This window comes from Lontra canadensis, unplaced genomic scaffold (assembly GCF_010015895.1).
Source record: "Lontra canadensis isolate GAN:19392208 unplaced genomic scaffold, GSC_riverotter_1.0 scaffold61, whole genome shotgun sequence".
Taxonomy (NCBI): domain Eukaryota; kingdom Metazoa; phylum Chordata; class Mammalia; order Carnivora; family Mustelidae; genus Lontra; species Lontra canadensis.
The window spans coordinates 971926-996935 of record NW_022631055.1 but is presented as its reverse complement, the minus strand read 5'-3'; the positions used below and the strand labels follow the sequence as shown (position 1 = coordinate 996935).

The following is a 25010-nucleotide window of genomic DNA, read 5'->3' as shown; positions in this document are numbered from 1 at the left end:
TTTTTTTTAAAGATTTTATTTATTTATTTGACAGAGAGATCACAAATAGGCAGAGACAGGCAGAGGGGGATGGAGGTAGCAGGCTCCCTGCTGAGCAGAGAGCCCCATGCAGGCTCAATCCCAGGACCCTGAGATCATGATGTGAGCTGAAGCAGAGGCTTAACCCACTGAGCCACCCAGGCGCCCCTACTCAACCTCTTTTTAATCTTATCTTGTTGGTTAGAACCTGAGAAAACTGATGAGAGTAATAGTGGTGATTCTTGTTTTGTTCCTGACTTTAATGGCAATGTTACCAGTGTTTTATACAAGTTCTTAATTTCTGATAGATCCCACTTACTGAGTTAAGGACATTTCTAATATTTTGAAAATTCTTGGAAATTTTATAATTGCCTCTTCTGTATCTGGTGATCAAACAGTTTTCCTCTTGTAAAATACTTATAATGAATTATATTCTTATTCTTACCATTCTTGCATTTCCATAGATCTACTTACTTGGTCCTAATAGCTTTTGTCAATATTTTATTAAGACAATTTATCAGGAGGACATTCAAGATGGTAACATATAAGGGATCCTAAACTCAACATCCTCCCATGAATACAACTACAGCTATGTATGAAACAGTTCTCTATGAAAAGGACCCAAAAGCTAGCCAAATAGCACCTCTACAACAAAGGACAAAAGGGCCACATTGAGATGGGTAGGAGAGGCAATACATGGTCTTTCAAAAATCCCACCCTAAGCATAAAGACCAACATCTGGGAGGAATCTCATAACACAGGGCTTGTCCCCCGCAAGAAGCGAGGGATTTGTGCTCCATAGCAGGTATCTCGGCCCTTTGGGACTACATCAGAGAGATGAGCACCTGGCCTTGAAAATCAATAGGGCTTAACAACTATAGGGCTTTAGGGAATGGAAAATCCACTATTAAAGGACTCACACACAGACCCACTCATCCCAGGACCCAGCACAAAAGTAAGTCTCAAAGACACCTAGACCATATGCTGAGGAAATGCATTTGCTAATCTTATAGCATCTGCCAGAGACAGGAACCCCTTGGGACTCTCTGGGGACAGAGATGCTGGCAAACACTATTTTGTACACTCCCCACCCCCACCCAGCCTGCTAGCTCAGGAAGAAGTGTCCTGCCCCCCCCACAACCCAGGTCTACCCTCCTCCTGCTGAGTGCCCTGCCCCCATGGTCTACCCTGCCAGCCAGTGGGCATGTGCAGTCTACACAAGGGCCACCGTTTGAGCACCTGGCGCTGGTGGCCAGTGGGGATTGTTTTGGACTCCCTGGGCCTAAAATATTCAGTTCTTCACAGGTTATCACCCCCAAGGGCACCGCACAACCAGCTGACTAAAACATACCCCTAGAGTTCATTTGAAAAAGGTGTATTTTCTTCTCCTTGAGTTTCAACCTGAGGGGCAGGCAGGATTCAGGTTTGCCATATATTCATAGGCTACATAGGTGCCCCCAGATAAGATGGGCAGGGAGATAACCATATTAGTGCTCTCCCGTGGCCATATAACAGTTCACGGATGCCTCCCAGAAAGGAGCTTATATATGCCTAAAGCAAGAGTTTTCCAGTTGTCACCCTGGGGATTAACTCCAGATTTCCTGGTCTCAAAGTCAGCAGGGTTTATGATTCTGTAATCATAAGACTATATATTTACATAAGACTATATACTTACATACTTTGAAAGCTGCTGCCTGTGGATCTGGCTTACTCTATTCCTAAAAGAACTAGAAAAAGAAGAAATAAAGCCCAAAGTTAGTAGAAGGGGGAAAATAATAAAGATCAGGGTGGAAATAAATAGAGACTAGAAAGATAACAGTAAGGGTCAGTGAAATGAAGAGTTGGTTTTTTTGAAAAGATAAGCAAAACTGATGAATCTTTAGGTAGGCTCACTGATTTAAAAAGACAGGGCTCAAAAAAAAAAAAGACAGGGCTCAAATAAATAAAAAATGAAAGAGAAGTTATAACTGATACTGTGGAAACACAAAAGATCCTAACAGACCACTACTAACAATTATATGCCAACAAACTGGACAATCTGGAAGAAATGGAAAAATTCCTAGAAACTTATGATTTTCCAAGACTGACTCTAGAGGAAATAGAAAATGTGAATAAGCCAGTTGCTAGCAAGGAGATTGAATGAGTAGCCAGAAACCTCCCAACAAACAAGTCCAGGACCGGATGGCTTCACTGGTGAATTTTACCAAACATCTGAAGATGTAATACCTATCCTTCTCAGACAAGGACACCACAGAGAAGAATCCAGGCCAATAACCCTGATGAACATAGATGCAAGAGTCTTCAACAAAATATTAGCAAACCAAATTCAACAGTATATTAAAAGGATCATATACCATGATTAAGGTTGATTTATCTCAGGGATGTAAGTATGGTCAACATCCAGAAATCAATCAGTATATTAACATTCGCAGGTAAGAATATGCTGTTGTATGTAAAATAGAAATGAGAGGTCAAGAGACTCCAAAGCAAAGGGTAGAGCAAGAACGCCTTTGTTCATAATGATGTACTGTCATGGCGCCAGTCAGCCACAGGGAGTGTGACTTGGCTTCTGTGAAATAAATTCATGGCCCTGTGATCATTCTACCATCTCCCACCCCTCCCCCACCAATTGCTTTAGCTTATGTTGGTACCCTTCTCTTGACATGTGTTCTTTAATAAAATTTGCTAAAATTTTACCCACCCTGTTGTTTTTCTTTAAAAAAACTACTACCACCTGACATGTTATATACTTTACTATTAGTTTCCATCCACTAGAATGTGAACATTGGAACTTGATCTGTTTTGTTTACCAATGCATTCCTTGCACACATTATAGTGTGTGGAACATAATAAGTATTGAATTAATGAGTACTAAGCTTGGCAGAACTGAACTAAGAAAGATACTGATATTTACAATACTACATCTTTGATCTAGAAATACAAAATATCCTGTAAGAGATGAAAAAATTATTGCATAAAAACTGTAATTCATGGGCAGGGGAGTGTCAATAATAAAGAATATGAAGGAAAAAGTTTTGTAAGTACCCACACTGCACTACCAAAGATGGCATTTCAGTTTTATTTGTGTTGTTTTTAGCATATAATTGCACTTTTAGAAGTACTTTATGGAGAGTAGGGAAACTACCAAGATTTGAATGAAGATAAAAATAATATAAGTTCAGACATAAAGTGTGGGATCTTGGTTTAAGTGGAAATGGAATCTTTTTGGTGGTTTGTGGTTAGTGGGTTATATTGTCACTTTGTGGAACCACTGGTCTCTAGAATTTAAAAAGTAGCTTCATTTTTGTCCCAGTAGTAGTTGGGAGGCCATTTGAAAAAGAAAAAACTTAAGAAAAACATAAATTACAATTTTGAAATGCTACCATTAAAGCTTGTCTTTTTTTTTTTTTTTTTTAAGTAGATTCTATGCCCAGTGGGGAACCCAATGCAGGGCTTGAAATCATGACTCTGAAATCAAGGGTTGGACACTTATACTGAGCCACTCAGGCACCCTAAAGCTTATGTCTTAAACAGAAGGTAGGTGAGAATGAAGATTTTTGTCACTATTAGAGAAAAACCAAATGTACAAAGTATATAGTTTATATTTAATGTCATTTTCAGTTAATCTTCAGTATTTCAGAAAATGTGCCTGCCACACTATTTTACACACTATTTATAAAATCGGGGTTTACTGACTTAAAAATATACATATTTAAAAAAATATTTGACCGACTAAATTGTTAATATTTTACAAACTATTTATGAGTCATGAATATACAAACATTTTATCAGATTTCTAACAGGATTGCATATTCTAAATTAGGACTTCCATTAGCCATTTTTTGGTGGAATTATGTAATATATCATTAAAATGAACATCTTATAGCTATTACTAATAATTACGTCAACAGCCTCTATATAGAACTTTTTCAAACATTAACTGAAAATCATGATTTTTTCCATCCTTTATACTAAGAACATCCATACATTTGCAACATTTACTCTATTTGATAAGTAAATGATTTTTCTATATTTTCTAAACAATTTTATTTTCTAAATTTGAAAAATGTACTCCCTCATTCTAGTTAGGATCCCATTTATAATATTTATTCCACTACATTTATGGCTTTGTGACCAATTTGAAAGGTGGTATATCATTAAAAACAGATCTGTACTAAAGAAAATGGCTTTGATATGGCAAATCCCAGTTTGTAAGACAGGTAGCCAAATACTGCTCTTGTGCAGAGGTGAGCCATTAGATGACTAATGTAAATTGTCTCTACTGTATACAAAGACAATAAAGAAGGTAGGAAGAGATCCATTATGGTAACAAATGGGATCTATTATATCTGAGGTTTTAAGGTATTTCAGAATTATAGGAATTAAAGGGCAATCTTTTTAAAGATGTATAAGTGGTTTAGTTTTAATAATATTTATTGATTTGTAATGTAAAAAATAAGAATATAGGTAACTCTTGAAATAAAAAAATAGACCACATAAAATGTGCATTTTAATACAAATCATTAGGATATATTTATACTATATATAAATCTACACATTAGAAGATAGTATTGAAATTTTACTCTACAGAGTATTACTCTAGAATTCTCTTTAAAAAAAAAAATCACTGGGTGGAATTAGATGATGACTGTGAAATAGATTCTCCCATTACAATACTGCTTCTGTCATTTAGAGTTTTGACAACACTTGTAGCTGGAGACTGTAGCACTTTACGAGAAAGTCTCATTCTTCCGTCAGCTGGATCACGCCCAAAGTATTTCACCTGTATTAAAGAAGCCAATTTACCTTTACAGTTACATAGTACAATGATTAACATCCAAATTAGAAGATACTTACATTTATATGGTGCAAAAAAAACCCAATAAGTAATGTTTTTACTTTCCTGAAAGCACAGCTTAGTACTAAGTAGAGGTATATACTAATAAATATAATTTGGTTAAGTAGCCCTTATAAGAAAAAGAAAAGAGACGGGCATTTAGTTGCTCTATTAAAATCCTCTGTTAGACTCAACTGTGCTTTCTTATTTTCTCTGGGCCAGGTCCCTATACTGGAAGAACAGTGAAAGCCATGGTGAATGATTCTAGACAAGGGCTTTCTGAGCCTAACGGTATGATAAACTATACAGGATTATGGTTAGGTCATTCACACTATCCCCCAAAGGACTATCAAACGAGATTATTTGGCTTGACTTTATACAACACAAGTTGGGGGAAATGCGGCAGTTTTAAAGTCCCTTCTCATGCAAAAACACAACCTTATACAGATACTGGGTCTTAGTTCTTACTCTTCCCTAGAAGCTCCTTGAACAATGGACTACAGATTAGGAATAAACTAGAAGCCTTGGTTACTCAAGTCATGGGTAATAGGTATAGCTGGAACAAAATGTGGTATGGACAAGTAAAACAGAAACCAAACCACACCAGACTGGCAATGACTTCCTTTATACATTCATAAAAAACTATAAAAAGGTCAAACAACATGGCTTTCTTTAAACTCAAAAATTTTTAGCTATGAACCAATTGAAGTCTCAACTCAAATATGTCATTCAAGGCTTTTAACAGAGTTACGTGTTCAGAGTTCTTCTGTCCTATCTGCACATCACTGCATAGCTATTACTGGCCTCATGCATTTTTAAAAGCTCTAAAGTGGGGGGACTACTGTTCGAACTAAACTGCAAGCTCCCTAAGGGGAAGAATTACACCTTAAATCCTTAGTCTGTTTAAAAACAAACCTAAAGTTAAAAAAGCACAGCACATAATACAAATCACAGATGTTGATTTGATTCTTTCAGCTTTTTGGAAAAAAAAATTTTTTTGAAACTTGGAATACAGTTTACAACTTTTAAGGCTAAAAAGTTGAATACAAGTACCTGAATTTCTTGGCCAACTTCTAATCCAAGGGCGGTGGGATGTTTAATCTAAAAGAGAACATGTTCATTTGTTCGTTGCTATGCATAATTTCTTAATATCCATAGCAGTACACATTTTTTTAAGTGGAAAGTTTTAGTGTTTTTCTGATTATAAAATCTATTGATTACAAAGGCTTAAAATACACATTCTAGTGAGAGCAAAAATCATCCAAAGCTCTCTACTTTTTAGATAACTACTGCTGATACTCTTAACAAGTATCCCTTCAAATGTCTACTTAGTATGTACTCCATTTATAAAAATGGACCTTATTGAGCTTGTTGTTTTCTAATACGTTGATTTTTCATTCAATAATATGTTCAGGATATCCTTTTATATCAACAAATGAAACAGTAGAATGTTCAAACTATATAATTTGTTTAACTGATCCCCTAAAGGTGGTCATTTAATTCGTTTTAAATTCCAGTATTTTTTTTTAAGACTTTATTTACTTGGGGAGGGGAGCAAGAACGAGCACACGCAAGCGTGAGAGTACCTGTAGGGCAGAGAGGGAGAAGCAGACTCACTGTGGTGCAGAGAGCCCAATGTAGGGCTCGGTCACAGACCTGAGATCATGACCACAGCTAAAGGCAGATGTCTAACTGACTGAGCTACCCAGGTGCCCCTTAAATTCTGGTATTGCAAATGTTAATAATTACTGAATCTAGATGTAAGGTGTGTGGATGTTCAGTGTACTATTTTTTTCAACTTTCTGTAGGTAACTACAGTGTTGCAACAATTATGTAGTTACTCAAATTATCCTTTCAGAATAAAGTCCTAATGTTGAACTTCTAGGGCCAAAGGTACTCATACACATTTATCAAACACTCTCCAAAAAGTCTGTCCCAATTTACATTCCTAAAACAGTATCTCAAGTGTATGAGAATGTCCATTTTTTTCTTCCATATTTTCACCCACATTGAGGATTTTCAACTGTCTGAAAGTTGAAAAATGATAACTTAGTTTTATTTGTATTAAAAAAAAACTGTTGGGGCGCCTGGGTGGCTCAGTGGGTTGGGCCTCTGCCTTCTGTTCGGGTCATGATCTTAGGGTCCTGGGATCTGCATCGGGCTCTCTGCTCAGCAGGGGAGACTGCTTCCCCCCCCCCCACCCCCCTGTCTTCCTCTCTGCCTACTTGTGATCTCTCTGTCAAATAAGTAAAATCTTAAAACAAAACAAAACTGCTGTTGGAGTGCCTGGAAGACTTGGTGGGTTAAGCATCTAACTCTTGAATTCATCTCAGGCCATGATGCCAGCATCATGAGATCAAACCCTGTTTTGGGCTCTGCTCTCAGTGTGGAGTCTGCTAGAGATTCTTTCCCTCTCCCTCTGTTCCAACCCCTGCTCACCCATGCTCTCTGTCTAAAATAAAAACAAGTAATATACAAATCTTTATTTTAAAATCTTTAATTTAAAATCTTTAATTTAAAAAAATTGCTGTTGATATTGACCTTTCTTACTGATCCATATAAACCCTGTGCATATGAAGCCTCTCTCATTTTTTATATACATCTTTTTCCCCTGAGTTGGTACTTGCCTTTCACCTTAATTGTAATTTTGCCGTGTATTTTAAAATGACATCAGGAGCACCTGGGTGGCTCAGTCAGTTAAGCATCTGAATCTTGATTTCACCTCAGTTCATGATCTCAGGATTGTAAGAAAGAGCCCTGCATGGTGCTCTGCACTCAGCAAGGAAGTCTGAGATTCTCTCCCTCTGCCCCTCCCCTCACTCAAGCTCTTGGGTTCTTTCTCTAAAATAAATCTTTCTAAAATAAATAAAACGAGACATTCTGCTTTATGAAAACCAGCTATTCCAATACAATGTATTAAATAATCTTTGTTTCTTCAGACTGAAAATGCAACTTTTAGTATATATTATATTCCCATTTATATAACTGGATAATTTCTGGTCTCTATTTTCTGTTGTATAAATTGTCTAATTCTAGGTCAGTAATACACTGTTTTATTCTGTATAGCTTTATATTTCAATATTTGGTAAACTAAACATTCCTATTATCCTCTGCACCTATAGTTTTCTTGAATAGTTTCATATTTTTAGTTTTATCTTACCATGCTTAGTTGGCCAAGAAAGTTGGGAAGACAGGGCTATAGCTAGGTATTTTTAAAAAGAAACTGTTATATGTTAACTCCAGATGTGTTAACTCAAGAATGTTTCTATTCCATGATACAAGGACAAACATAAATACCTGTTAAATAGTGTAAAAACCTTCTGTCAGCAACATTGCTGTCATTTTCAGCTTTTTATATTTAGGCTAGTAGTGGACAAAGTGCACAATTCTCAACAACCCAGGTAATTTCACTATGATGATTTTAAGGTAGTTTTAAACATATTGTTTTGTTTTTACCTTTCGTTGATCAAGTTGTGTGTTATGGAGTAGTACTGCAGTCATATTTGGATATAATTTAACCATCACTCCAGTGTCTCTGAGAAGGAAAAGAAATAAGCCCGATTAAAACAGTATCTGAGTATCTACTCATAATCAAACTGATTATGTATCCATTGGAGAACAAAGTAAACACACACAATTGTAAAAAGGATTATCTAAAAGAGAAACTTATTTTTTCAATTGAACATACACCTTGGATTTACATTTTTTAAAAAATATTTTATTTATGGGGCACCTAGGTGGCTCAGTGGGTTAAAGCCTCTGCCTTCAGCTCAGGTCATGATCTCAGGGTCCTGGGATCGAGGCCTGCATCAGGCTGTCTACTCAGTGGGGAGCCTGCTTCCCCCTCTCTCTGCCTGCCTTTCTGCCTACTTGTGATCTCTGTCAAATAAATAAATAAAATCTTTTAAAAAAAAATTTATTTGAGAGAGTGAGAGAGCATGAGCAGGGGAAGGGAGAGGGAGAATCAGACTCCCTTGAAGAGCAGTGAGTGTGACAAGGAGCTCGATCCCAGGTCATGACCTGAGCTGAAGGCAGATGGTCTGAGCCACCCAGCTCCTACACCCTGTTATTTAGATACTTGTAAATGAAAGGACAGAGAAGAGATAAAGGAAAATTGTGTTAATGACAAGCTTTTAAACTATATACTCTTCTATAATTCTCTATTTCCCCATTTTGAAATGACATTAATTATTTATTTTTTTAAAGATTTTATTTGAGAGAGAGAATGAGAGAGAGCATGAATGGGGAGGAGAGGGATAAACAACATTAAATATTTTAAAGTAGTGTAGATGAATCATCAACCTATTAAATAATGGTTTAAGGAAGGGGGCTAGATAAAATAAGGTATTTATTTCATTACAAAATCTGTCTTTTTTTAATTTTTTTTTTTTAAAGATTTTATTTATTTATTTGACAGAGATCACAAGCAGGCAGAGAGGCAGGCAGAGAGAGAGAGGGAGAGAGAGGAGGAAGTAGGCTCCCCGCTGAGCAGGGAGCCCGATGCGGGGCTCCATCCCAGGACCCTGGGATCACGACCCGAGCTGAAGGCAGAGGCTTTAACCCACTGAGCCACCCAGGTGCCCCCAAAATCTGTCTTTTTTTAACTAGTCTACTAAAATAAGCCATCCCATCTCTCAGTTTTTCACCTGTGATATTAAACAAATTATTCCATTGGCTTTTGTTATTCATTTCAAATAGCTCTGAACACCCAGGCTACATCTGATATATATATGTATTTTTTTCCTTAAGAAGGGCATTTTTCAGGGGTGCCTGAGTGGCTCAGTCTATTAAGTGTCTGCTTTTGGCTCAGGTTATGATCGCAGGGTCCTCTGGCATTGAGCCCCGCATTGGGCTCCCTGTTCGTGGGGAGTCTGTTTCTCCCTCTCTTCCCTGCTTGTGCTTTCTCTTGCTACCTTTCTCTCTCAAATAAATAAACAAAATATTTTTTTAAAAAGGGGAGGGGATTTTCTCATCCCCCCAAAATCAGTCTTTTTAGCTGATAAAAAATACTTTGAAGTTGAAATTGACATTTAAAGAAATGTGCTCCTTAGGCATTAAATAGTACTATCTTTAAAACAAACAAACATGAAACTACTAGAAAAAGAAAAAGGAATACTGCTAGGTCTATTTGGGCCTGTTTTACTGTTTATTGGGAAAATTTAAGTGGTGGGAAATTTGGTTCAAGGAAACAATTCACTTAGAAGAATCTATTAGTACAATTATAATCACAGAATTGTTATTGAAAATCAACAAACTGGCATAGAAAATAAATTATACCTTAAAAATAATTTATGGCAGGTAATTGACATAAAATCTAAATACCTAACATTTTCAACGTATATAATGCAAATGCGAAGGTAACATGTGCTTATAATATAAATCTTATAAAAACCAGCATAGTGGGGGCACCTCGTGGCTCAGTGGGTTAAAGCCTCTGCCACTGGCTCAGGTCATGATCCCAGGGTCCTGGGATCGGGTCCTGCATCGGGCTCTCTGCTAGGTGGGGAGCCTGCTCCCCCAACCCCCGCCCCCGCCTGCCTCTCTGCCTACTTGTGATCTGTCAAATAAATAAATAAAATCTTAAAAAAACAAACAAAAAAAACAAACAAAAAAACCCCAGCATAGTGTATTGGTTAATATTACCTGATTTCAGTTATTGTGGCGGTATACACTGCTCCAAATTCTAGTTGCTGCTCTTGCTGTAAGTGCAAAATAAGCCATAAGATGTATAAATATAGCAAAAAATATAGAAAAAAGTAAGTATTATAAGATCTATACTTACATCATCTTTGCAGATTTCAGTAATGAAGTCTCTTGCTTCATGCATAGCACTTGGTGTTGGTGCAAATACAGAAAATGTTTCTTCATCCACCTGACTAACAGTTACTCCTTTTAAAAAGATAATTTAACATATTAAAGTTAACTTGCTCACTTTAGTGAAGTCTCATCTTACAAAGTAGATGTGAGAGCAGGGCCTGACGTATAAGTAGCTGGGCAGAGTTGTGTTATATTTACTCATTGCTTTAGGAATGAAGGGATTCATTCAGCAACATATAACACATTGCACACCTGCTATGTATCTGACATTGTACTATGACCTGGGGAAGCAAAAGTCAGTCACTGTCTCTGTGTTCTTGGAGCTCAGAGTTTGGTAGGAGAAAGCACATTTAAGTTCTAATTTTTGAAGATTTGGTTTTGCTCTTTTAATTATGAGTAGCTTCTATACTATAACCTTTTCCTCACTTTTTCTTTCTCTTACTCTAGAGTAGTGAACAGATGGATGAGGGATGACATGTCAGTTTCTCAATCTAAAGCGCTGGCTAAGACAACTATGCTTCTCACCTTCCTTCAATAACCTCAAAGCTGGTAAGTACTAGGTAACTCAAAGATTGCTTCTAGAAAAAACAAAGCATACTATTTCTACACATACTCTACTCTTCAAATAAAAGTCTAACTAAGACTAAGTGAAAAACAGCAGAATAGAAAATGACAGCAAAATCCTCTGAAGTGAAAAACTAAAGATTTTTCTAAATGTTCCCAATTTTAAAATGTCACAAAGAAATCAATGAATTCTAGGTCATCCTTCTTGAATATAGTTAAGAATGACTGCTGATTTATTAAGAGGCATACAGAAAATTTAAAGACATGACAGCATTATATTCTTCTCTCTTGTTCTTACAGATCTCAAACATTTTTTTTTTAATATAATGGAGATGAAATGGCAACTTATGGGGCCTATCATTAAAACCCTCAAACTTGGGGCACCTGGGTGGCTCAGTTGGTTAAGTGTCTGACTTTTGATTTTGGCTCAGGGCATGATACAGGTTTGTGAGATCAAGCCCTCAAGTTGAGGTCCATGCTGAACATGGAGCCTGCTTAAGATTCTCTCTCCCCCTCCCCCTTCTCCCCTTCCTCTCTAAAAAACTTAGAAAAATAAAACCCCCAAACATCATACAACTCTTACCTGTTTCAGCCTGAAGCTTTTTTAAATGATATCCACCTGGTCCAACAAATTTTGCCCGTTTTGATAATGGAACCTGAATAGTTTCTAAAATGTAATAAAGACAAACTGTAAATAATTCAAATACATATATGAACCTAAAACATATCTGATCAAAAATTTTTTTTTGGCATATGCACATGTAGAACTATTTCATGGGAAATACAAAAATAGTTACTTGACTCAAGTATCTCTAAGTTCTAATGTCTAAAAATACCTCCCCAAATTTAAAGTGTTTATAGAAATATTTAAAATATTTTTGTTTTGTGTATGGAGTTAAAGGAAATTTAAATATAATAATATACTTTCATATATTAATGTTTACCTTATGACAGAATAAATAATAACTTTAATACATTACCTACAACAGGTCCATTTTCTTTTCTAGATGCTCGAGGTTTTGAAATAGTTTTGTTCATAATCTGTAGTATCTCCTTCTTTGCCACTTTAAGAGATAAAAACATAAAAACTATAATCACAGTTGACCCTTGAACAACTGGAGATTATGGATGTCCACCCTTGCATCAAAAATTCGTGTAAAACTTTTATTCCCCAAAACTTAACTACTAATAGCCTACTATTGACTGGAAGCCTTACTCATGACAAAAAACAGTTAAGTGACACATTTTGTATGTTTATGTATTATACTCGATATTCTTATAATAAAGTAAACTAGAGAAAAGAAAAGGTTAAGACAACCTTAAGACAACCATAAAGAGGGGCACCTGGGTGACTCAGTGGGTTAAACCTCTGCCTTCAGCTCAGCTCATGATCTCAGGGTCCTGGGATCAAGCCTCGCATCAGGCTGTCTGCTCAGTGGGCTTCCCCCCCCCCCCATCTCTCTTCCTGCCTCTCTGCCAGCTTTGATCTCTGTCAAAAAAATAAATAAAATCTTAAAAAAAAAAAAAGGAAACTATAAGGAATAGAAAATATATTTACATTACTGTATATTTATTGAAAAATATTTGCATAGGCATGGGATAGGGGGCTGGCTCTGGGATGGCAGAGTTCCACAGCCTGGTGGCTTAGGCTCAGCAGTGGCAACCCCTGGGTGGCCTGCAGGCTGCAACAGTTGCATGGAAGCATAGTAATGCTGATTCATCTGCAGGGACATGTACCACTGACCCATGGCCATACACTCATACCTGTGGCCACATGTGAGTGTGCTGGTCTCCACTGGTCTCCTGGTCTCCAGGAGGCCTCAGGGCCAAGGTGCCATAGTGGGGAATGGGTCCCCTCCCAACCCCACAGGCACAGAGGACTTAGTGCAGGGACTTCCTATACAGTGCTACCCCTTCCCTCTGGGCATATTTCTCCACTTCAGCCCAGTCTTCTGCTGGCCAGCCCTGGATGCTTGATGGGACACCTTCTCAGCACACTGGGTAACCTGCAGCCCTGCCCAGTCATGGCCCCCCCATCCCCAGGAGCTGCTAATTGCCTAAACAGGATTCATAGGATACTCAGTGTAGCAGACATGACCTCTGTGTCAGCTGCCTTCAGTTCATCTGGTGGAATGGGCAATAGTAAATAAATGCTTTGCTACTGTAAATAAATGCTTTTGTTGCCAACTCTTAAAAAAAAAACCCACAAAAACCAAAAACCAAAAAATAATCCACGTATAAGTGGACCCGTGCAGTTTGAGCACACATTGTTTAGAGATGAACTATATATAAAAAAAATGTGATAAGATATAGCAGTAGTCTTAGTTTTTATGGAGTAAAATCCAAATTCTTTAACTTAGTAATCAAAGCTCTTCATATCCTAATTACTTTTACAATTCTACTTATAGTCCCTTTTCTCCATAAATCTTATCTTAGGGAGTCACTTATAAAAATTGAATTTTCTCTGGTCTCTCATAAAGGTTTGGAATTTCATTTCCAAAACAGTATTTTATAAAAAGCCCATTTTTAATATGCCTAATGGGAATTATAGTTGTCATGAATAAATGAAAAATGATGGAAAGAGAATCAGGCACACTAGCTTAGCTTACCTGAGGCTTGTTGAATGGCCTCCATAACAATTTTTATTGGTATTCCAGGTAATTTAATATCAGCCTGACGTGGAAAAGTAAAAAAATTATATAAATATTGATTCATGACATTATTTAAATATTATAAAAGTGAAACAAAATAGGTTTTAAAATACCTGTAAGGCGGTTATTCCCTTATTGGTGCCGGCTATTTTGAAATCCATGTCACCATTGTAATCTTCAATTCCCTGAAGGAATTTAAGAAATGATATAGTTTTAAACAAAAACAAAATTCATCCAGGCACTATAGAGGAATTTTAAAAAATATCTAGAGAAGTAAACCATGTCCTCTAAGACTAAACACAAAGAAGTATCTTCTACAGTAAACTATTGCTTCTAATTTGTGGCTTTTTAAGTTAGAACTGTTTCATCAGAAAATTACTTTAAGTTCATGTTGTCCCCCCATAAATGCACAGGGATCCATTTATGATCCCCCTAAAGTGAGCCGTTATGGATATTTATACTGCTTTTTGTATATTTTAACTCACATCCTATAAAATCCAAGGCTAATATGCAGAGGAGGAAAGTAAGATAAGTAATACCAAGTAATGTTATTCTTCTAAGCATCCAATGCTTATAAAATAGGTGTCATCTTCACTACTGAATATTTGAAAACATGGATATACTTGCCAGAATATCTGTCAGCAAACGATAATCTTCTATTTCACCCTTGTCAGAATTGTTTTTGGTGACCAATCCTATTGCCACACCTGCGACAGCAGATGAAATTGGAACTCCTATAATTGAGAAGAGCTTGTATGTAATGTGTACATCAACCTAACACACGTATTTATCATTCTGTTGATATTTAATGTGAGTGCTCTTTTAAATTTGACATCATCAGAACCAAGCTGGAAAGGTCATCTATCTACCTCATTTCTTCTTAAGCATATGAAAAAAGCCCCTTAAAACAAATAAACAGGTAATCACTTTTCTCACAAAAATCTCTATAAAAATAGCACACTTAACTCTTAATAGAATCCATTTGTCTTTTTACTTTTGGTATGTTTATCTTCTTTTTTTGGAAATGTAACCATGTTATTGGTAAATCCCTCCAGCCTAAACCCCTCATCTTACCTCTCCATGAAAGCCATCAGTAGGTTTTTTTGTGTGTGTGTATCCTCCCAGAAAATTTGTGCCCAAATATGAATCAAAGTGTAATCTTCTGTTCTCTTTACTTATGGAAGCATAGTGAATGTGCTCACTATTCAGCACCTTGCCTTTTTTCACTTCATAACATACCTTGGATAACGACAACATAATGCCACACAAAGTTCCACCTTATTCTTTTGAATGGCTGCTCAGTACTCCCTGAATGGATTTATAAGCCACATAATAGAAGTGGGATTACTGGGTCAAAAGGTATGTGGGTTTACATTTATTATAAATCTGTCAAACTGCCTTCCAGAGTGTAGCATTTTATATTTCTACCAGCTGTATTTGACGGTGCCTGCTGCTCTACTTTTTTGTTAATTCCTGTCAGATCTTTTGCCCTTTATTATATAAAGGGCAAAAATGATAGCTTATTGTTTTTAATTTTTTTTATGAGTGAGATTAAACCTTTTTTAATGTTTATAAACTGTTTATTTAATTAATTTATTTATTTAGGCTCCATGCCCAGCTATGGAGCCCAACGCAGGGCTTGAACTCACAACACTGAGATCAAGACCCATGATGAGATCAAGAGTTGGACGCTTAACCAACTGAGCTACCCAGGCACCCCTTATATTTCTTTTTCTGTGAATTGCCTGTTCATGGCTTTCTACCATTTTCCTACTTGTTTGTTAATCATTTTTGTTAATGATTTATAAAAGCTCTTTCAATATGGGCAGTACATCTTTGTTAAATATAAATGTAGACTATTAAAGGAAATATATTATTTTCCTAGTCAGTTGACTTTGTTTATTGTGATTTATTTTCCTGTATAGAATTTTAAAGTTGTATGTTATCATGGTTCCTGGATTTTGCTTAGCAAGGTTTTTCCTAAGATTTTGATAAAATTTTCCATGTTTCATTTTTTTTTTTAACAAAACATTTAAGGTTTTATCACTTGGAATTTAACTGTTAAAAAGGATTGTGGCGGGGGATATCATTTCATATTGTCTAAGCAATCTCACTTATGCTCTTGGTTTTTAACCATAACCTATAATGTTGATGACCTAAAAAATCTCTCTCTCCTGCCTATTTCTCTTTGCTACTAAGCTCTAGAGCTGTATAGCCAATATGGCTATTGGACACTTCCAGCTAAATGTCCCCAAAGCATGTTATATGTATGTACATATATATAAAATGTAATCATACCCAATAAATCCTTTTTGTCTTGCTTTTCTTATCTTGGTTGAATGCAACTAAGATAGTCATCCAGAATCAATACTTCTTTCCTCATTTCCTAATATGGTCACAAAGATCTGATAGTTTGTCCTTTAAATTTCTGTAGAAAGTTGTCCTTTCCTCTAAATACTAAAACATCCATTGTTACTCCTTTAGTCCAAGTCTCCATTATTTCTTGCTCTGACAACATTCTCCTTGTCTGGTATCCCCAATTTTAGTCTCTCCCCCATTTCCATTCTCTCTCACTTCATCCTCTAGGTCTATCACCTAAGCTGGGAAAAACTACCAAAAAGAAAATAAATCAGATTCAAATCACACCATTCCTCTACATAAAATTCTCCCGAGTTCCCCACTATTTGCTTTCAGTATATTTTATACATGTTCTATGGTCAAAAACATTTGGGAAATAGTGCCTATCCTGTTCCTAGAGATTCAGAATTCACAATAGCATATTAAAGTTTATTTAACTCCTATTAAATAAATCTGCTTAACCCTGTTTAAATGTAGTTTAGAACAGAATGACTTTTTTTTTCATGGTATACAACATCCAGCAGGAACACTAGTCATAGAATACTGAGTTGTGAAATACTAGCTTTAAGTTCAAAATCCTTAACATAACAATGACTTTTAAAAGGTGGTCCCAGGGGCGCCTGGGTGGCTCAGTGGGTTAAGCCGCTGCCTTCGGCTCAGGTCATGATCTCGGAGTCCTGGGATCAAGCCCCGCATCGGGCTCTCTGCTCAGCAGGGAGCCTGCTTCCTCCTCTCTCTCTGCCTGCCTCTCTGCCTGCTTGTGATCTCTCTATCAAATAAATAAATTAAAAAATCTTAAAAAAAAAAATAAAAGGTGGTCCCAATTTATTACTTTTTTCAAATACATTTTAGAAACATACTATACTGCTTCATAACTTTGCCCATTATGTTCCTTTCACATGAAATATGGGTCCTGCTCCTAATGACAGATCAACTACTCAGCCTTTAGAACCAGATGAAATGTAGCTGTCTTTATGAAGTCAAGTACCTTCAACCTAATTTTTCATCCATATTGTACATATTTGTGCCTTTTACTTATTTGAATTAATCTCCTTGATCTTATGTTTTTCGTGCCTATAAGCTTTTTAGAAAACAGGTACCATTTGTATCCCTAAAGTAAGATAGTGCCTGATGTGAGGAATGACAAGCATTCATGTGTTTGAGCTGAACTGCACACCCTTTGTTGGCTTTTCCCACAGTCTTAACATTCATTCTTGTCAAATTCAATTGTTTTCTATTTGGCTTCTTATTTTTTATCTTAACATTTTTTAAGAGATCAAAATTGTCATTTAACACATCAGTCATGCATTCCTTTTTAGCAGTATCCTTTTAATTAATTAGCAGGCTAGTGTTCTAAGTCAATTCAATAATGAAAACACTGAAAGGGACAGGGCTTAGAAAGAAACATCTTCAGGCATTCCACTTGACCAAACCATCCTACTGATCAGATTTGCTTGCCTCCTCTGCACATGCTTCAACCAGTTATGACGGTGCACCTATCATCCATCTCAATTTCTGTATCACTTACAGAAAAATCATGAGCTGCCAAGCTACTCTAGAAACGGTATAAGCAGCAATCACCCTCCCCACTCCAAATCTGGTAGTGTTTCCAAAGTGGAACATTATTTTACAACATGATTTACTTTAAATGAGTCCCTCTCGTCCCTTCTCTTCACAGCCCCCTCCTTCCTAAAAATACTTATAAACCCTTTTTTTCTTAAATAATCTCTTTAAGAGTTTTGCTAAGTGTGACTGTCAAGTTCACTAGGTTATGCTTTATAGAAAATACCTTACTTTTTTTTCCCCAAAATTAAGAACTTTTTGTGTCCTTCGTATATTAGTTTCTGATTTTTCAAATACTGCCAACATTGGTCAGGTGTATCTCATCCTGAAGTTCTCATCTTTACTTAGGTTGGGTTTTTGTCAAGACCAAAAGATCTGAATTCATTTAAAGCATTTAAAGACTCTTATAATCTCCTTTTACTTTATCTTTCAGTTCACCTTTTTGAGAATATATTGTTTCCCAGTACGAAAATTTAAGACTGACTGAATGTAAGCTACATCAGGCCAGGGGCTTTGTTTTGTTCATCACTGTGTCCCAAAGGCTTAGCTCAGTGCTTGGCACAGGGGTGGCATCTAGTAAAGACTGGCTGAATGAATGCATGAAGGTGAAAACAAAAAGCATTTTACCAGCAACCTTAAATATCACCTTATGCTTTTCTGACACTGAACACAACTAGAAAAGTACTTTTAGGGTTTTTTTGTTGTTGTTGTTGTTGCTTTGGCTTAAGTTTTCGTCTTTCTAGATAGTGTTATTGTGTATTCACACAATTCTATCTCACCTTGGTTATAGTATCCTTTCTATCTTTCTGTACTATCAATGTGTGAACTTAGGGGAAGCTCCATGTAGCCTCTTGAGAATCTTTAGGTTCCCTTCCTTCTTGAACAGCAACATTGGTGAGATATAGAAATTGTTTTCAGAGCCTTAACATGTTGACTCTTTTCCCCTTTCAGTGTTTCAAACTGAGAGATTATACTGAATCTCTTATAGTCTTTCTTTCTGAAATTCTGTGTATCCTTCTGTGTGTGGTACTGTTCTTCTCATGGTTTGCAAATTGAATGGAAGATTACATGGTTATTTTCCTTTACCGGTCCTAAATACTTCTGCTTCCTGGTCCAAACTTTATTGGTGAGTGGAATCAACTACAGAGCTCTTTACCTTTTGGAAGGTAAGAAGGCTCACTGGATCACCAAGGCAAGTAAATAATTTCAGTGTTCTCCCTTTTACCAGAAATAAGAATTCTAGTAATTATCTGTATAGCTGAAGCTGCACTTTGTAACTATCTTGCTCTGGCCTGGTTTGATAATCTGTAATCTGACTTCTCCAGGTCTTATCAAAATGTAATTTTAAAGAGATCTTATATTTTATACTAATTAAATAGAGATAAAGCATTAGTAGCTTTGACACATAATTCTTTTACCTGCGTCCATTAATGCTAAACTTCCACCACATGCAGATGCCATTGAAGATGATCCTATTGAAACAAAAAAATACTTGTTTATAATATACTGATTTTTTTAAATGTAGAAAACTGTTACTATTGGTTATTTCCTTATAAATATTCAGTATTCTTTCCTTCTTTCTTTTTAAAAGAAATTAAGGCAAGCTCTGTTAAACCACAAACTATAGGGCTACACAGTCCAATATGATAGCCATTAGGTACATGTAGCTACTAAATTTAAATTAATTTAAATAAATTCAGTTCCTCCGCTGTATAGTATGGAAATAATTTCCATCATCATAGAAAGTTTTATAGGACAGCAGTGCTACAGATTCTAAGAAACCTCCCAGAAAAACCACCATGCCTCTTCTGTTGCTTAATCAGAAGGCAGTTAAAGATATAGGCTCTGGCTCTCTCACTGGACCCTAAGTTATAGCCTAGTTACACCCTGTAAAGAACAGAAAGTCTCTAGCTTAAATTCAGAGGGTTTTTTTTGTTGTTGTTTTTAAGTATCTGTGACCATCACTGTGACCTTTCTGTCTTTAATGGCCGTACTTTGCCTTGACGTGGGTACTTAATGTTAATTTAAATTTGATCTTTTAAAATATATTTTTAAAAGATTTTATTTGAGAGAGAGAGAGTGCACAAGCAGAGGGAATGGCAGGTAGAGAGAGAAGCAGGCTCCCCGCTGAGCAAGGAACCTGAAGCAGCACTTGATCCCAGGACCCTGGGATCATGACCTGAGCTGAAGGTAGATGCTTAACCGACTGAGCCACCCAGGCATGCTAAATTTGATCTCTCAGCCTAGCCGCTCTCTCTGTGCTGCCTGCTTATATTTGTGATACTTGATAGGTGTCCCCTCCCTGCTTAATGGATCAGTCTCTTTTGTCCTTTTCTCTCTGGAAATTGGCCTTGCTCTATGGTTTGTTTGTAAAAACAAATAACCCCTACTGGATCTGTTATAAAAGATACATAAAGAGAAATATTTGTTTTATATTGCTTTCAAAACATCTCATTAGCTAAGAACAGCGATTTAGACAGTCTATGATTAACTAAACACATTTTTCTTTTGTCATAGAGTTGGGCACTGTGGTAATAAGCACAATGTAACATAAGTTATGAAAAGACTATAATAGGGAATTCTGGTCTCTTTGACTAGAGGAAAAATTTTTTTAATATCCTACCATTTGACTCTAGGACTTCAGATGTTACTCTTATTGTGAAAGGAAAATCCTTGGGGATAACAGGATACAAAGCTTTCTCAGCAAGAGCACCTGAATTAGAATAGAAAATAATAAGCATAAATGTACTAAGTCCCTATAAGAATACCATGTAAGTTTATAGATTTGTACTCACCATGCCCAAGTTCTCTTCTATTCACCCCAGTTACTTTGCCAATTTCATTAGTGGCATAAGGAGGAAACTTAAAAACAAACAAAACAGATACATAAACAGCTGACATGGAAAGACCCAAGATATAGTATCAATATAATAAAAGAAGTTACAAAATAGTAGAATCCCATTTTTTTTAAAGTTCATTTATGTACACAGAAAATGTGTATCTGAAATTTACATCAAATTACTCAACATAGCTTTTTCTAATGTGTATTTGAACCAGAGTGGGAAATGGATAGTTATGGGGATTCACAACATAAGTTTCTATTATGTTTAAATTATTAACACTGATGAAGTATTATATTTTTATAATAAGAAAAATATATACAAATTTAAAAAGAAATGCTCATTAATGAAACAGATCTTTTCCAGTAAGGGTTTTCTTTTAGTCAGAGGTTGCAAACTATTTTATTTGACCAATATAGTGTCTCAAAGGAATATGACTTAGTTGCAATCACTTAAAATACTGGGAAATACCCCATAAAATCTTGGAATTCCAATTTAACAAATATTTTTAAAAAGGAATACATGAATCTTCAAGCATCTGGATCTAGCAGTCAATTTTCAGGACTGCAGTCAGTTTTTAGGAGATAGAAAGACAGAGAAACTTGCTGGGTTGCATCATGAGTGTGTAATCAGCAATACCCAGACTGCAGGGACCTCTACAGGTAAATGGCTCTGGGACTTCAACAGACAGACTGAAAAGAAAAGAACATGTTGGAGAAGAAACTATAGATTAACAGAGACTTACAGAAATACCAAATTAAAAAAAAAAATGGACAAGATTACAGTATACAGATGTATACCAGAAATGCAAGAAGTAATTACTATAAAATTTAGGAGAGTAGTTACTTTCAGGGAAAGAAGGGTGTTGAGACTAGGATGAAAAGCATAGAGGGGCTTCAGGGGTGACTGGGAACATTTCTATTCTCTGATTTCAGTGGTGGTTATAAGATTCTCTGCCTTATAAAAACTCATTATGCCATCCTTTGTTTTATATCATTTTCAGTATCTGTGTTTTATTTTACAATAAGTTTTTAAAAAAGGAAATGAGGTAGCAGTAACAGCCCATATCCTTTTACTGCCCCTCTCTTCACTTCTGTTGCCAGTCATCATCTAGAGGTGCATTTTTCACAGCTGCCCTTTTTATTATTAATTTTTATTTTTTTTAAAGACTTCATTTACTTATATGACACAGAAAGAAGAGAACAAGCACAAGCGAGAGGAGCAGCAGGCAGAGGAAGAGGGAGAAGCAGGCTCCCCACTGAGCAAGGAGCCCAATGTGGGGCTTGTTCCCAGAACCCCAGGATCATGGCCCAAGCTGAAGGCAGACACTAAACTGACTGGGCTACCCAGGTACACCCACAGCTGCCCATTTTAAAGACTGCCATCCATGTGCTGTGCAGCTCATGGCAAAGGATATGCTTTACTCAATTATAATTCCTTTCTGGCCTCTGCAGCATCTGAGTATATTAAGAACAGGATATTTATAACAGACGCAAATCTGTGAAAATCTCCAGGTTTCTGTATATTCTCTATTAATCATAGTATGCTCAAAAAAATTGAGATGTTGGGATTCTGGGCAGCCAACAACAGTCACTCAAAAGTGAAGTGACTTACTGCTTTTACACTAGCTTTCCAGCAAATATGCTCCAAATACTAAAAGTGCTAAATATATCTAATGTACCTTAGGACTTAGTTGTATATCAAGTCAATCACGAACTCTTAATAGTTTCACATAAAGTAATTTACTATTAAATATCTCAGAGTTCTTTTACTACTAATCAACTGAGTAAAAATATGAACATTTAAATGAACTAAAGGGAGGAGGTGATTTGTCATCTGAGGCACTGAAAAGCCCCACTTTTGTTTGATACCGAGGAATGGGTACAATGTTTTCTTGATTAAAATAAAATTGTCTACTATAATTTAACTTTTATGTATGACTCAGAACATGAAGTTACTGACTGAAAACTATGACTTATTTCTCTAAATTCCCTTCTACATGCAATAAAAGAACATGCCCAAATCCACCTTAACAGATATATAAAATCAGCATAGTAAAATGTTAATAGTAGAACCTAAGCAGTGAGCATATGGGTATTCACTCTAAATTTCTTTCAACTTTGCTATATCCTGAAAATTTTTCATAAAATATTAGGGATAAAATTCACCTTACCTCATAGTGCAGCATGAAATTTTTATCTTTTATTCCACTACAAACAAAAAGCATAATATTAAAAACATCATATAAATACAAAAAAAAGCATAATATTAAAAACATCATATAAATACAAAAAAATAACTTCAGTAAGCAACTAAAAAGATTTAAGGGAATTTAAAAAATAATTATGTATTAAAGAGAGTTGGTCTGAAATTGAAACCAGAATCGGAAGGATGAATGTCAGAGACAGTATTTTTTTCTGGGGTTTTATGAATGAATTTTACAAAGATTTAGGAAAACAATTTTGCTTCAAATAGAAACACTTAAATATTCTATTTGTATACTAAGACAGTAGACATTTACTTTTAAGCATTAGTAACTGCTGAGAGAATCTTAAATTTTATAAATACATTAAATCTCAGAATTATGATCTTTCTCCAATCAGTATGTGAAATGAACATCAGTAACTGAAATGATATAGGGGAGAGGAGGAGATCAGACAGGCAAAGATTTTTCCAGGGTTTGAAATGAGAAATGTTATGAGTATATCTAGAACAATGAGGAAAATAAGGATGAGAAGAAATACAATTCCTGGAAGCAGGAAACCAGATTTATCTACAACTGAGGAAAAGACTGACATATTCAGGGTCTTAGCACAGTGTCCCCATCGAGTGGGTGTATTACAAAAGGTACCTCTCTGTGCAAAGGCTTGAAAAGTCCTGGGTTAGGGCTAAATCTGCATAACCATAAACCACAGTCTGAGGAAGAGAAATCTAAAAACCTACAGAAGACTAAAGCAATAACAGATTTGAGGGGCTAAAGAGGAGGATATGGATCATTAGTGCAGCACCTCCATTTTACAAGATGAAGAAACCAAAGGCCAACATGGCTGACTGATATGTGCCCTCTCATTTACACAGGTTACAGACCTAAGACTAGAATGTAAAGAGGTACCCTGGCCAAGTCAGTGCTCTTTCTTATGAAGCCGTGTTGCCTTTTAGAAAAGAAAGGAGTCAATGTGAAGAAGGGCAGGGCAACCAAGTTTGGGCTCAGATGGGAATTTAAAATAAAAAGTTTAACAGCTCCCCCAAAAGGATTATGATTACAGTAACAATCTCGCCTATACACACAGATATATTGTCAATTCTGTCAGCTATGTGAAAAACAATTACTGATGCCATCCTCAAGATACTGGGGGTTATCCTCATCAGTTGAGCAGTAGGAAGAGGGAGGCAGAGTCTCATGATCTTCTGAGACCCTTACCAAGGGAAAGGGAAGCAAAAGTAGGCACTGAGCAAAGAACTGTGCCTGGCATAGTAGCGCTGGTGAGGACTGTAACATAGGATTCTCATCATCTGAAATTGATGAACAAGATTTTACTGCTGACTCTTTAGGAACAGAGGAGGAGAGCCAAGTATTTCTGAACATAAATTTCAATGTGGCTTGGGATTAAATAAGGCTTTCTTTTTTTTTTTTTTTTTTTAACTTACTAACAGCCTCCAGATTCTTTTAAGCAACTGAGACTCTTTCTTATGTATTTGCTCTCTTTCTTTATAACAAAAAAACCTATCCATATCTGTCCTGAGGTTCTAGAGACAGAGACTAAACTGAATGTACCCATGTTAAAAATACCCTATAAACAGAAAAATAAAGTAGAGGTAATAGGTTTAAAAAAGTAATAATAATAATATACTACTTGAGCTTTAATTATATACTGGAACATTGTAACTTACTTTAAAACATATCAAACATATGTTTTAGGACATACCAACACACTTTAAAACTTACCAAAAAACATAACTTACTTTATGGCTGTTATAATTCGATCTGACTTCAAACTAGATTCTAATGAATCAAATGTAACAGTACAAAGCACCTAAAATCGGAAGAAAAAACCTGTCAGGTTTTAATTTACTAACAATGAGGAGGAAAACTAAAAACATTTCAAGAACCCAATTAGCTATTAGAGAAATGGGATAAATAAATTCTATACAAAACTTGCCATGCTAGAGTAAACATTTATTCATTCTATAAATATGAGAGCTATGTGGAAATCTCAATAACCCAAAGGTCTAACATCGTAGACTACTATGTAAAGAACTATACTAAGTACTGAGGGAGGACAGGAAGAGGATGGTATGTTTGTAAAACCTGGCTATAAAGGAAGCCTCAATAAAGGTCTAGCTAGGAGGGAAAAATAAGAT

General features: G+C 36.0%; 1 protein-coding gene and 1 long non-coding RNA gene across 7 annotated transcripts in view; one reads left to right on the top strand and one right to left on the bottom strand.

Moving 5' to 3' along the window:
* LOC116879487 overlaps positions 1 to 14698 on the top strand; it is a 21791-nt gene extending 7093 nt beyond the window's left edge. The window contains exons 2-4 of one of the 3 annotated variants that reach the window (XR_004385043.1): positions 3437 to 3555; positions 11120 to 11221; positions 14562 to 14674. This is a non-coding gene — a long non-coding RNA (uncharacterized LOC116879487). Of the gene's footprint in view, positions 1 to 3436; positions 3556 to 5055; positions 5147 to 11119; positions 11222 to 14561 lie in introns of those variants that run through there. The other 2 variants (XR_004385042.1, XR_004385041.1) reach the window with 2 other exon arrangements.
* The window catches only part of PNPT1 (polyribonucleotide nucleotidyltransferase 1), a 45822-nt gene continuing 25327 nt past the window's right edge, over positions 4516 to 25010 (bottom strand). For all 4 annotated transcript variants that reach the window (XM_032877736.1, XM_032877738.1, XM_032877737.1 and 1 more), the window contains 15 exons: positions 24612 to 24682; positions 22822 to 22858; positions 20604 to 20670; positions 20432 to 20521; positions 19227 to 19280; positions 14515 to 14621; positions 14001 to 14072; positions 13846 to 13909; positions 12217 to 12300; positions 11820 to 11903; positions 10638 to 10744; positions 10499 to 10554; positions 8312 to 8390; positions 5909 to 5956; positions 4516 to 4801 (listed from right to left, as the gene is read on the bottom strand). In XM_032877736.1, the coding sequence (XP_032733627.1) occupies positions 4643 to 4801; positions 5909 to 5956; positions 8312 to 8390; positions 10499 to 10554; positions 10638 to 10744; positions 11820 to 11903; positions 12217 to 12300; positions 13846 to 13909; positions 14001 to 14072; positions 14515 to 14621; positions 19227 to 19280; positions 20432 to 20521; positions 20604 to 20670; positions 22822 to 22858; positions 24612 to 24682 (1179 nt within the window). In that variant the 3' untranslated portion in view covers positions 4516 to 4642. The remainder of the gene's footprint in view (positions 4802 to 5908; positions 5957 to 8311; positions 8391 to 10498; positions 10555 to 10637; positions 10745 to 11819; positions 11904 to 12216; positions 12301 to 13845; positions 13910 to 14000; positions 14073 to 14514; positions 14622 to 19226; positions 19281 to 20431; positions 20522 to 20603; positions 20671 to 22821; positions 22859 to 24611; positions 24683 to 25010) is intronic.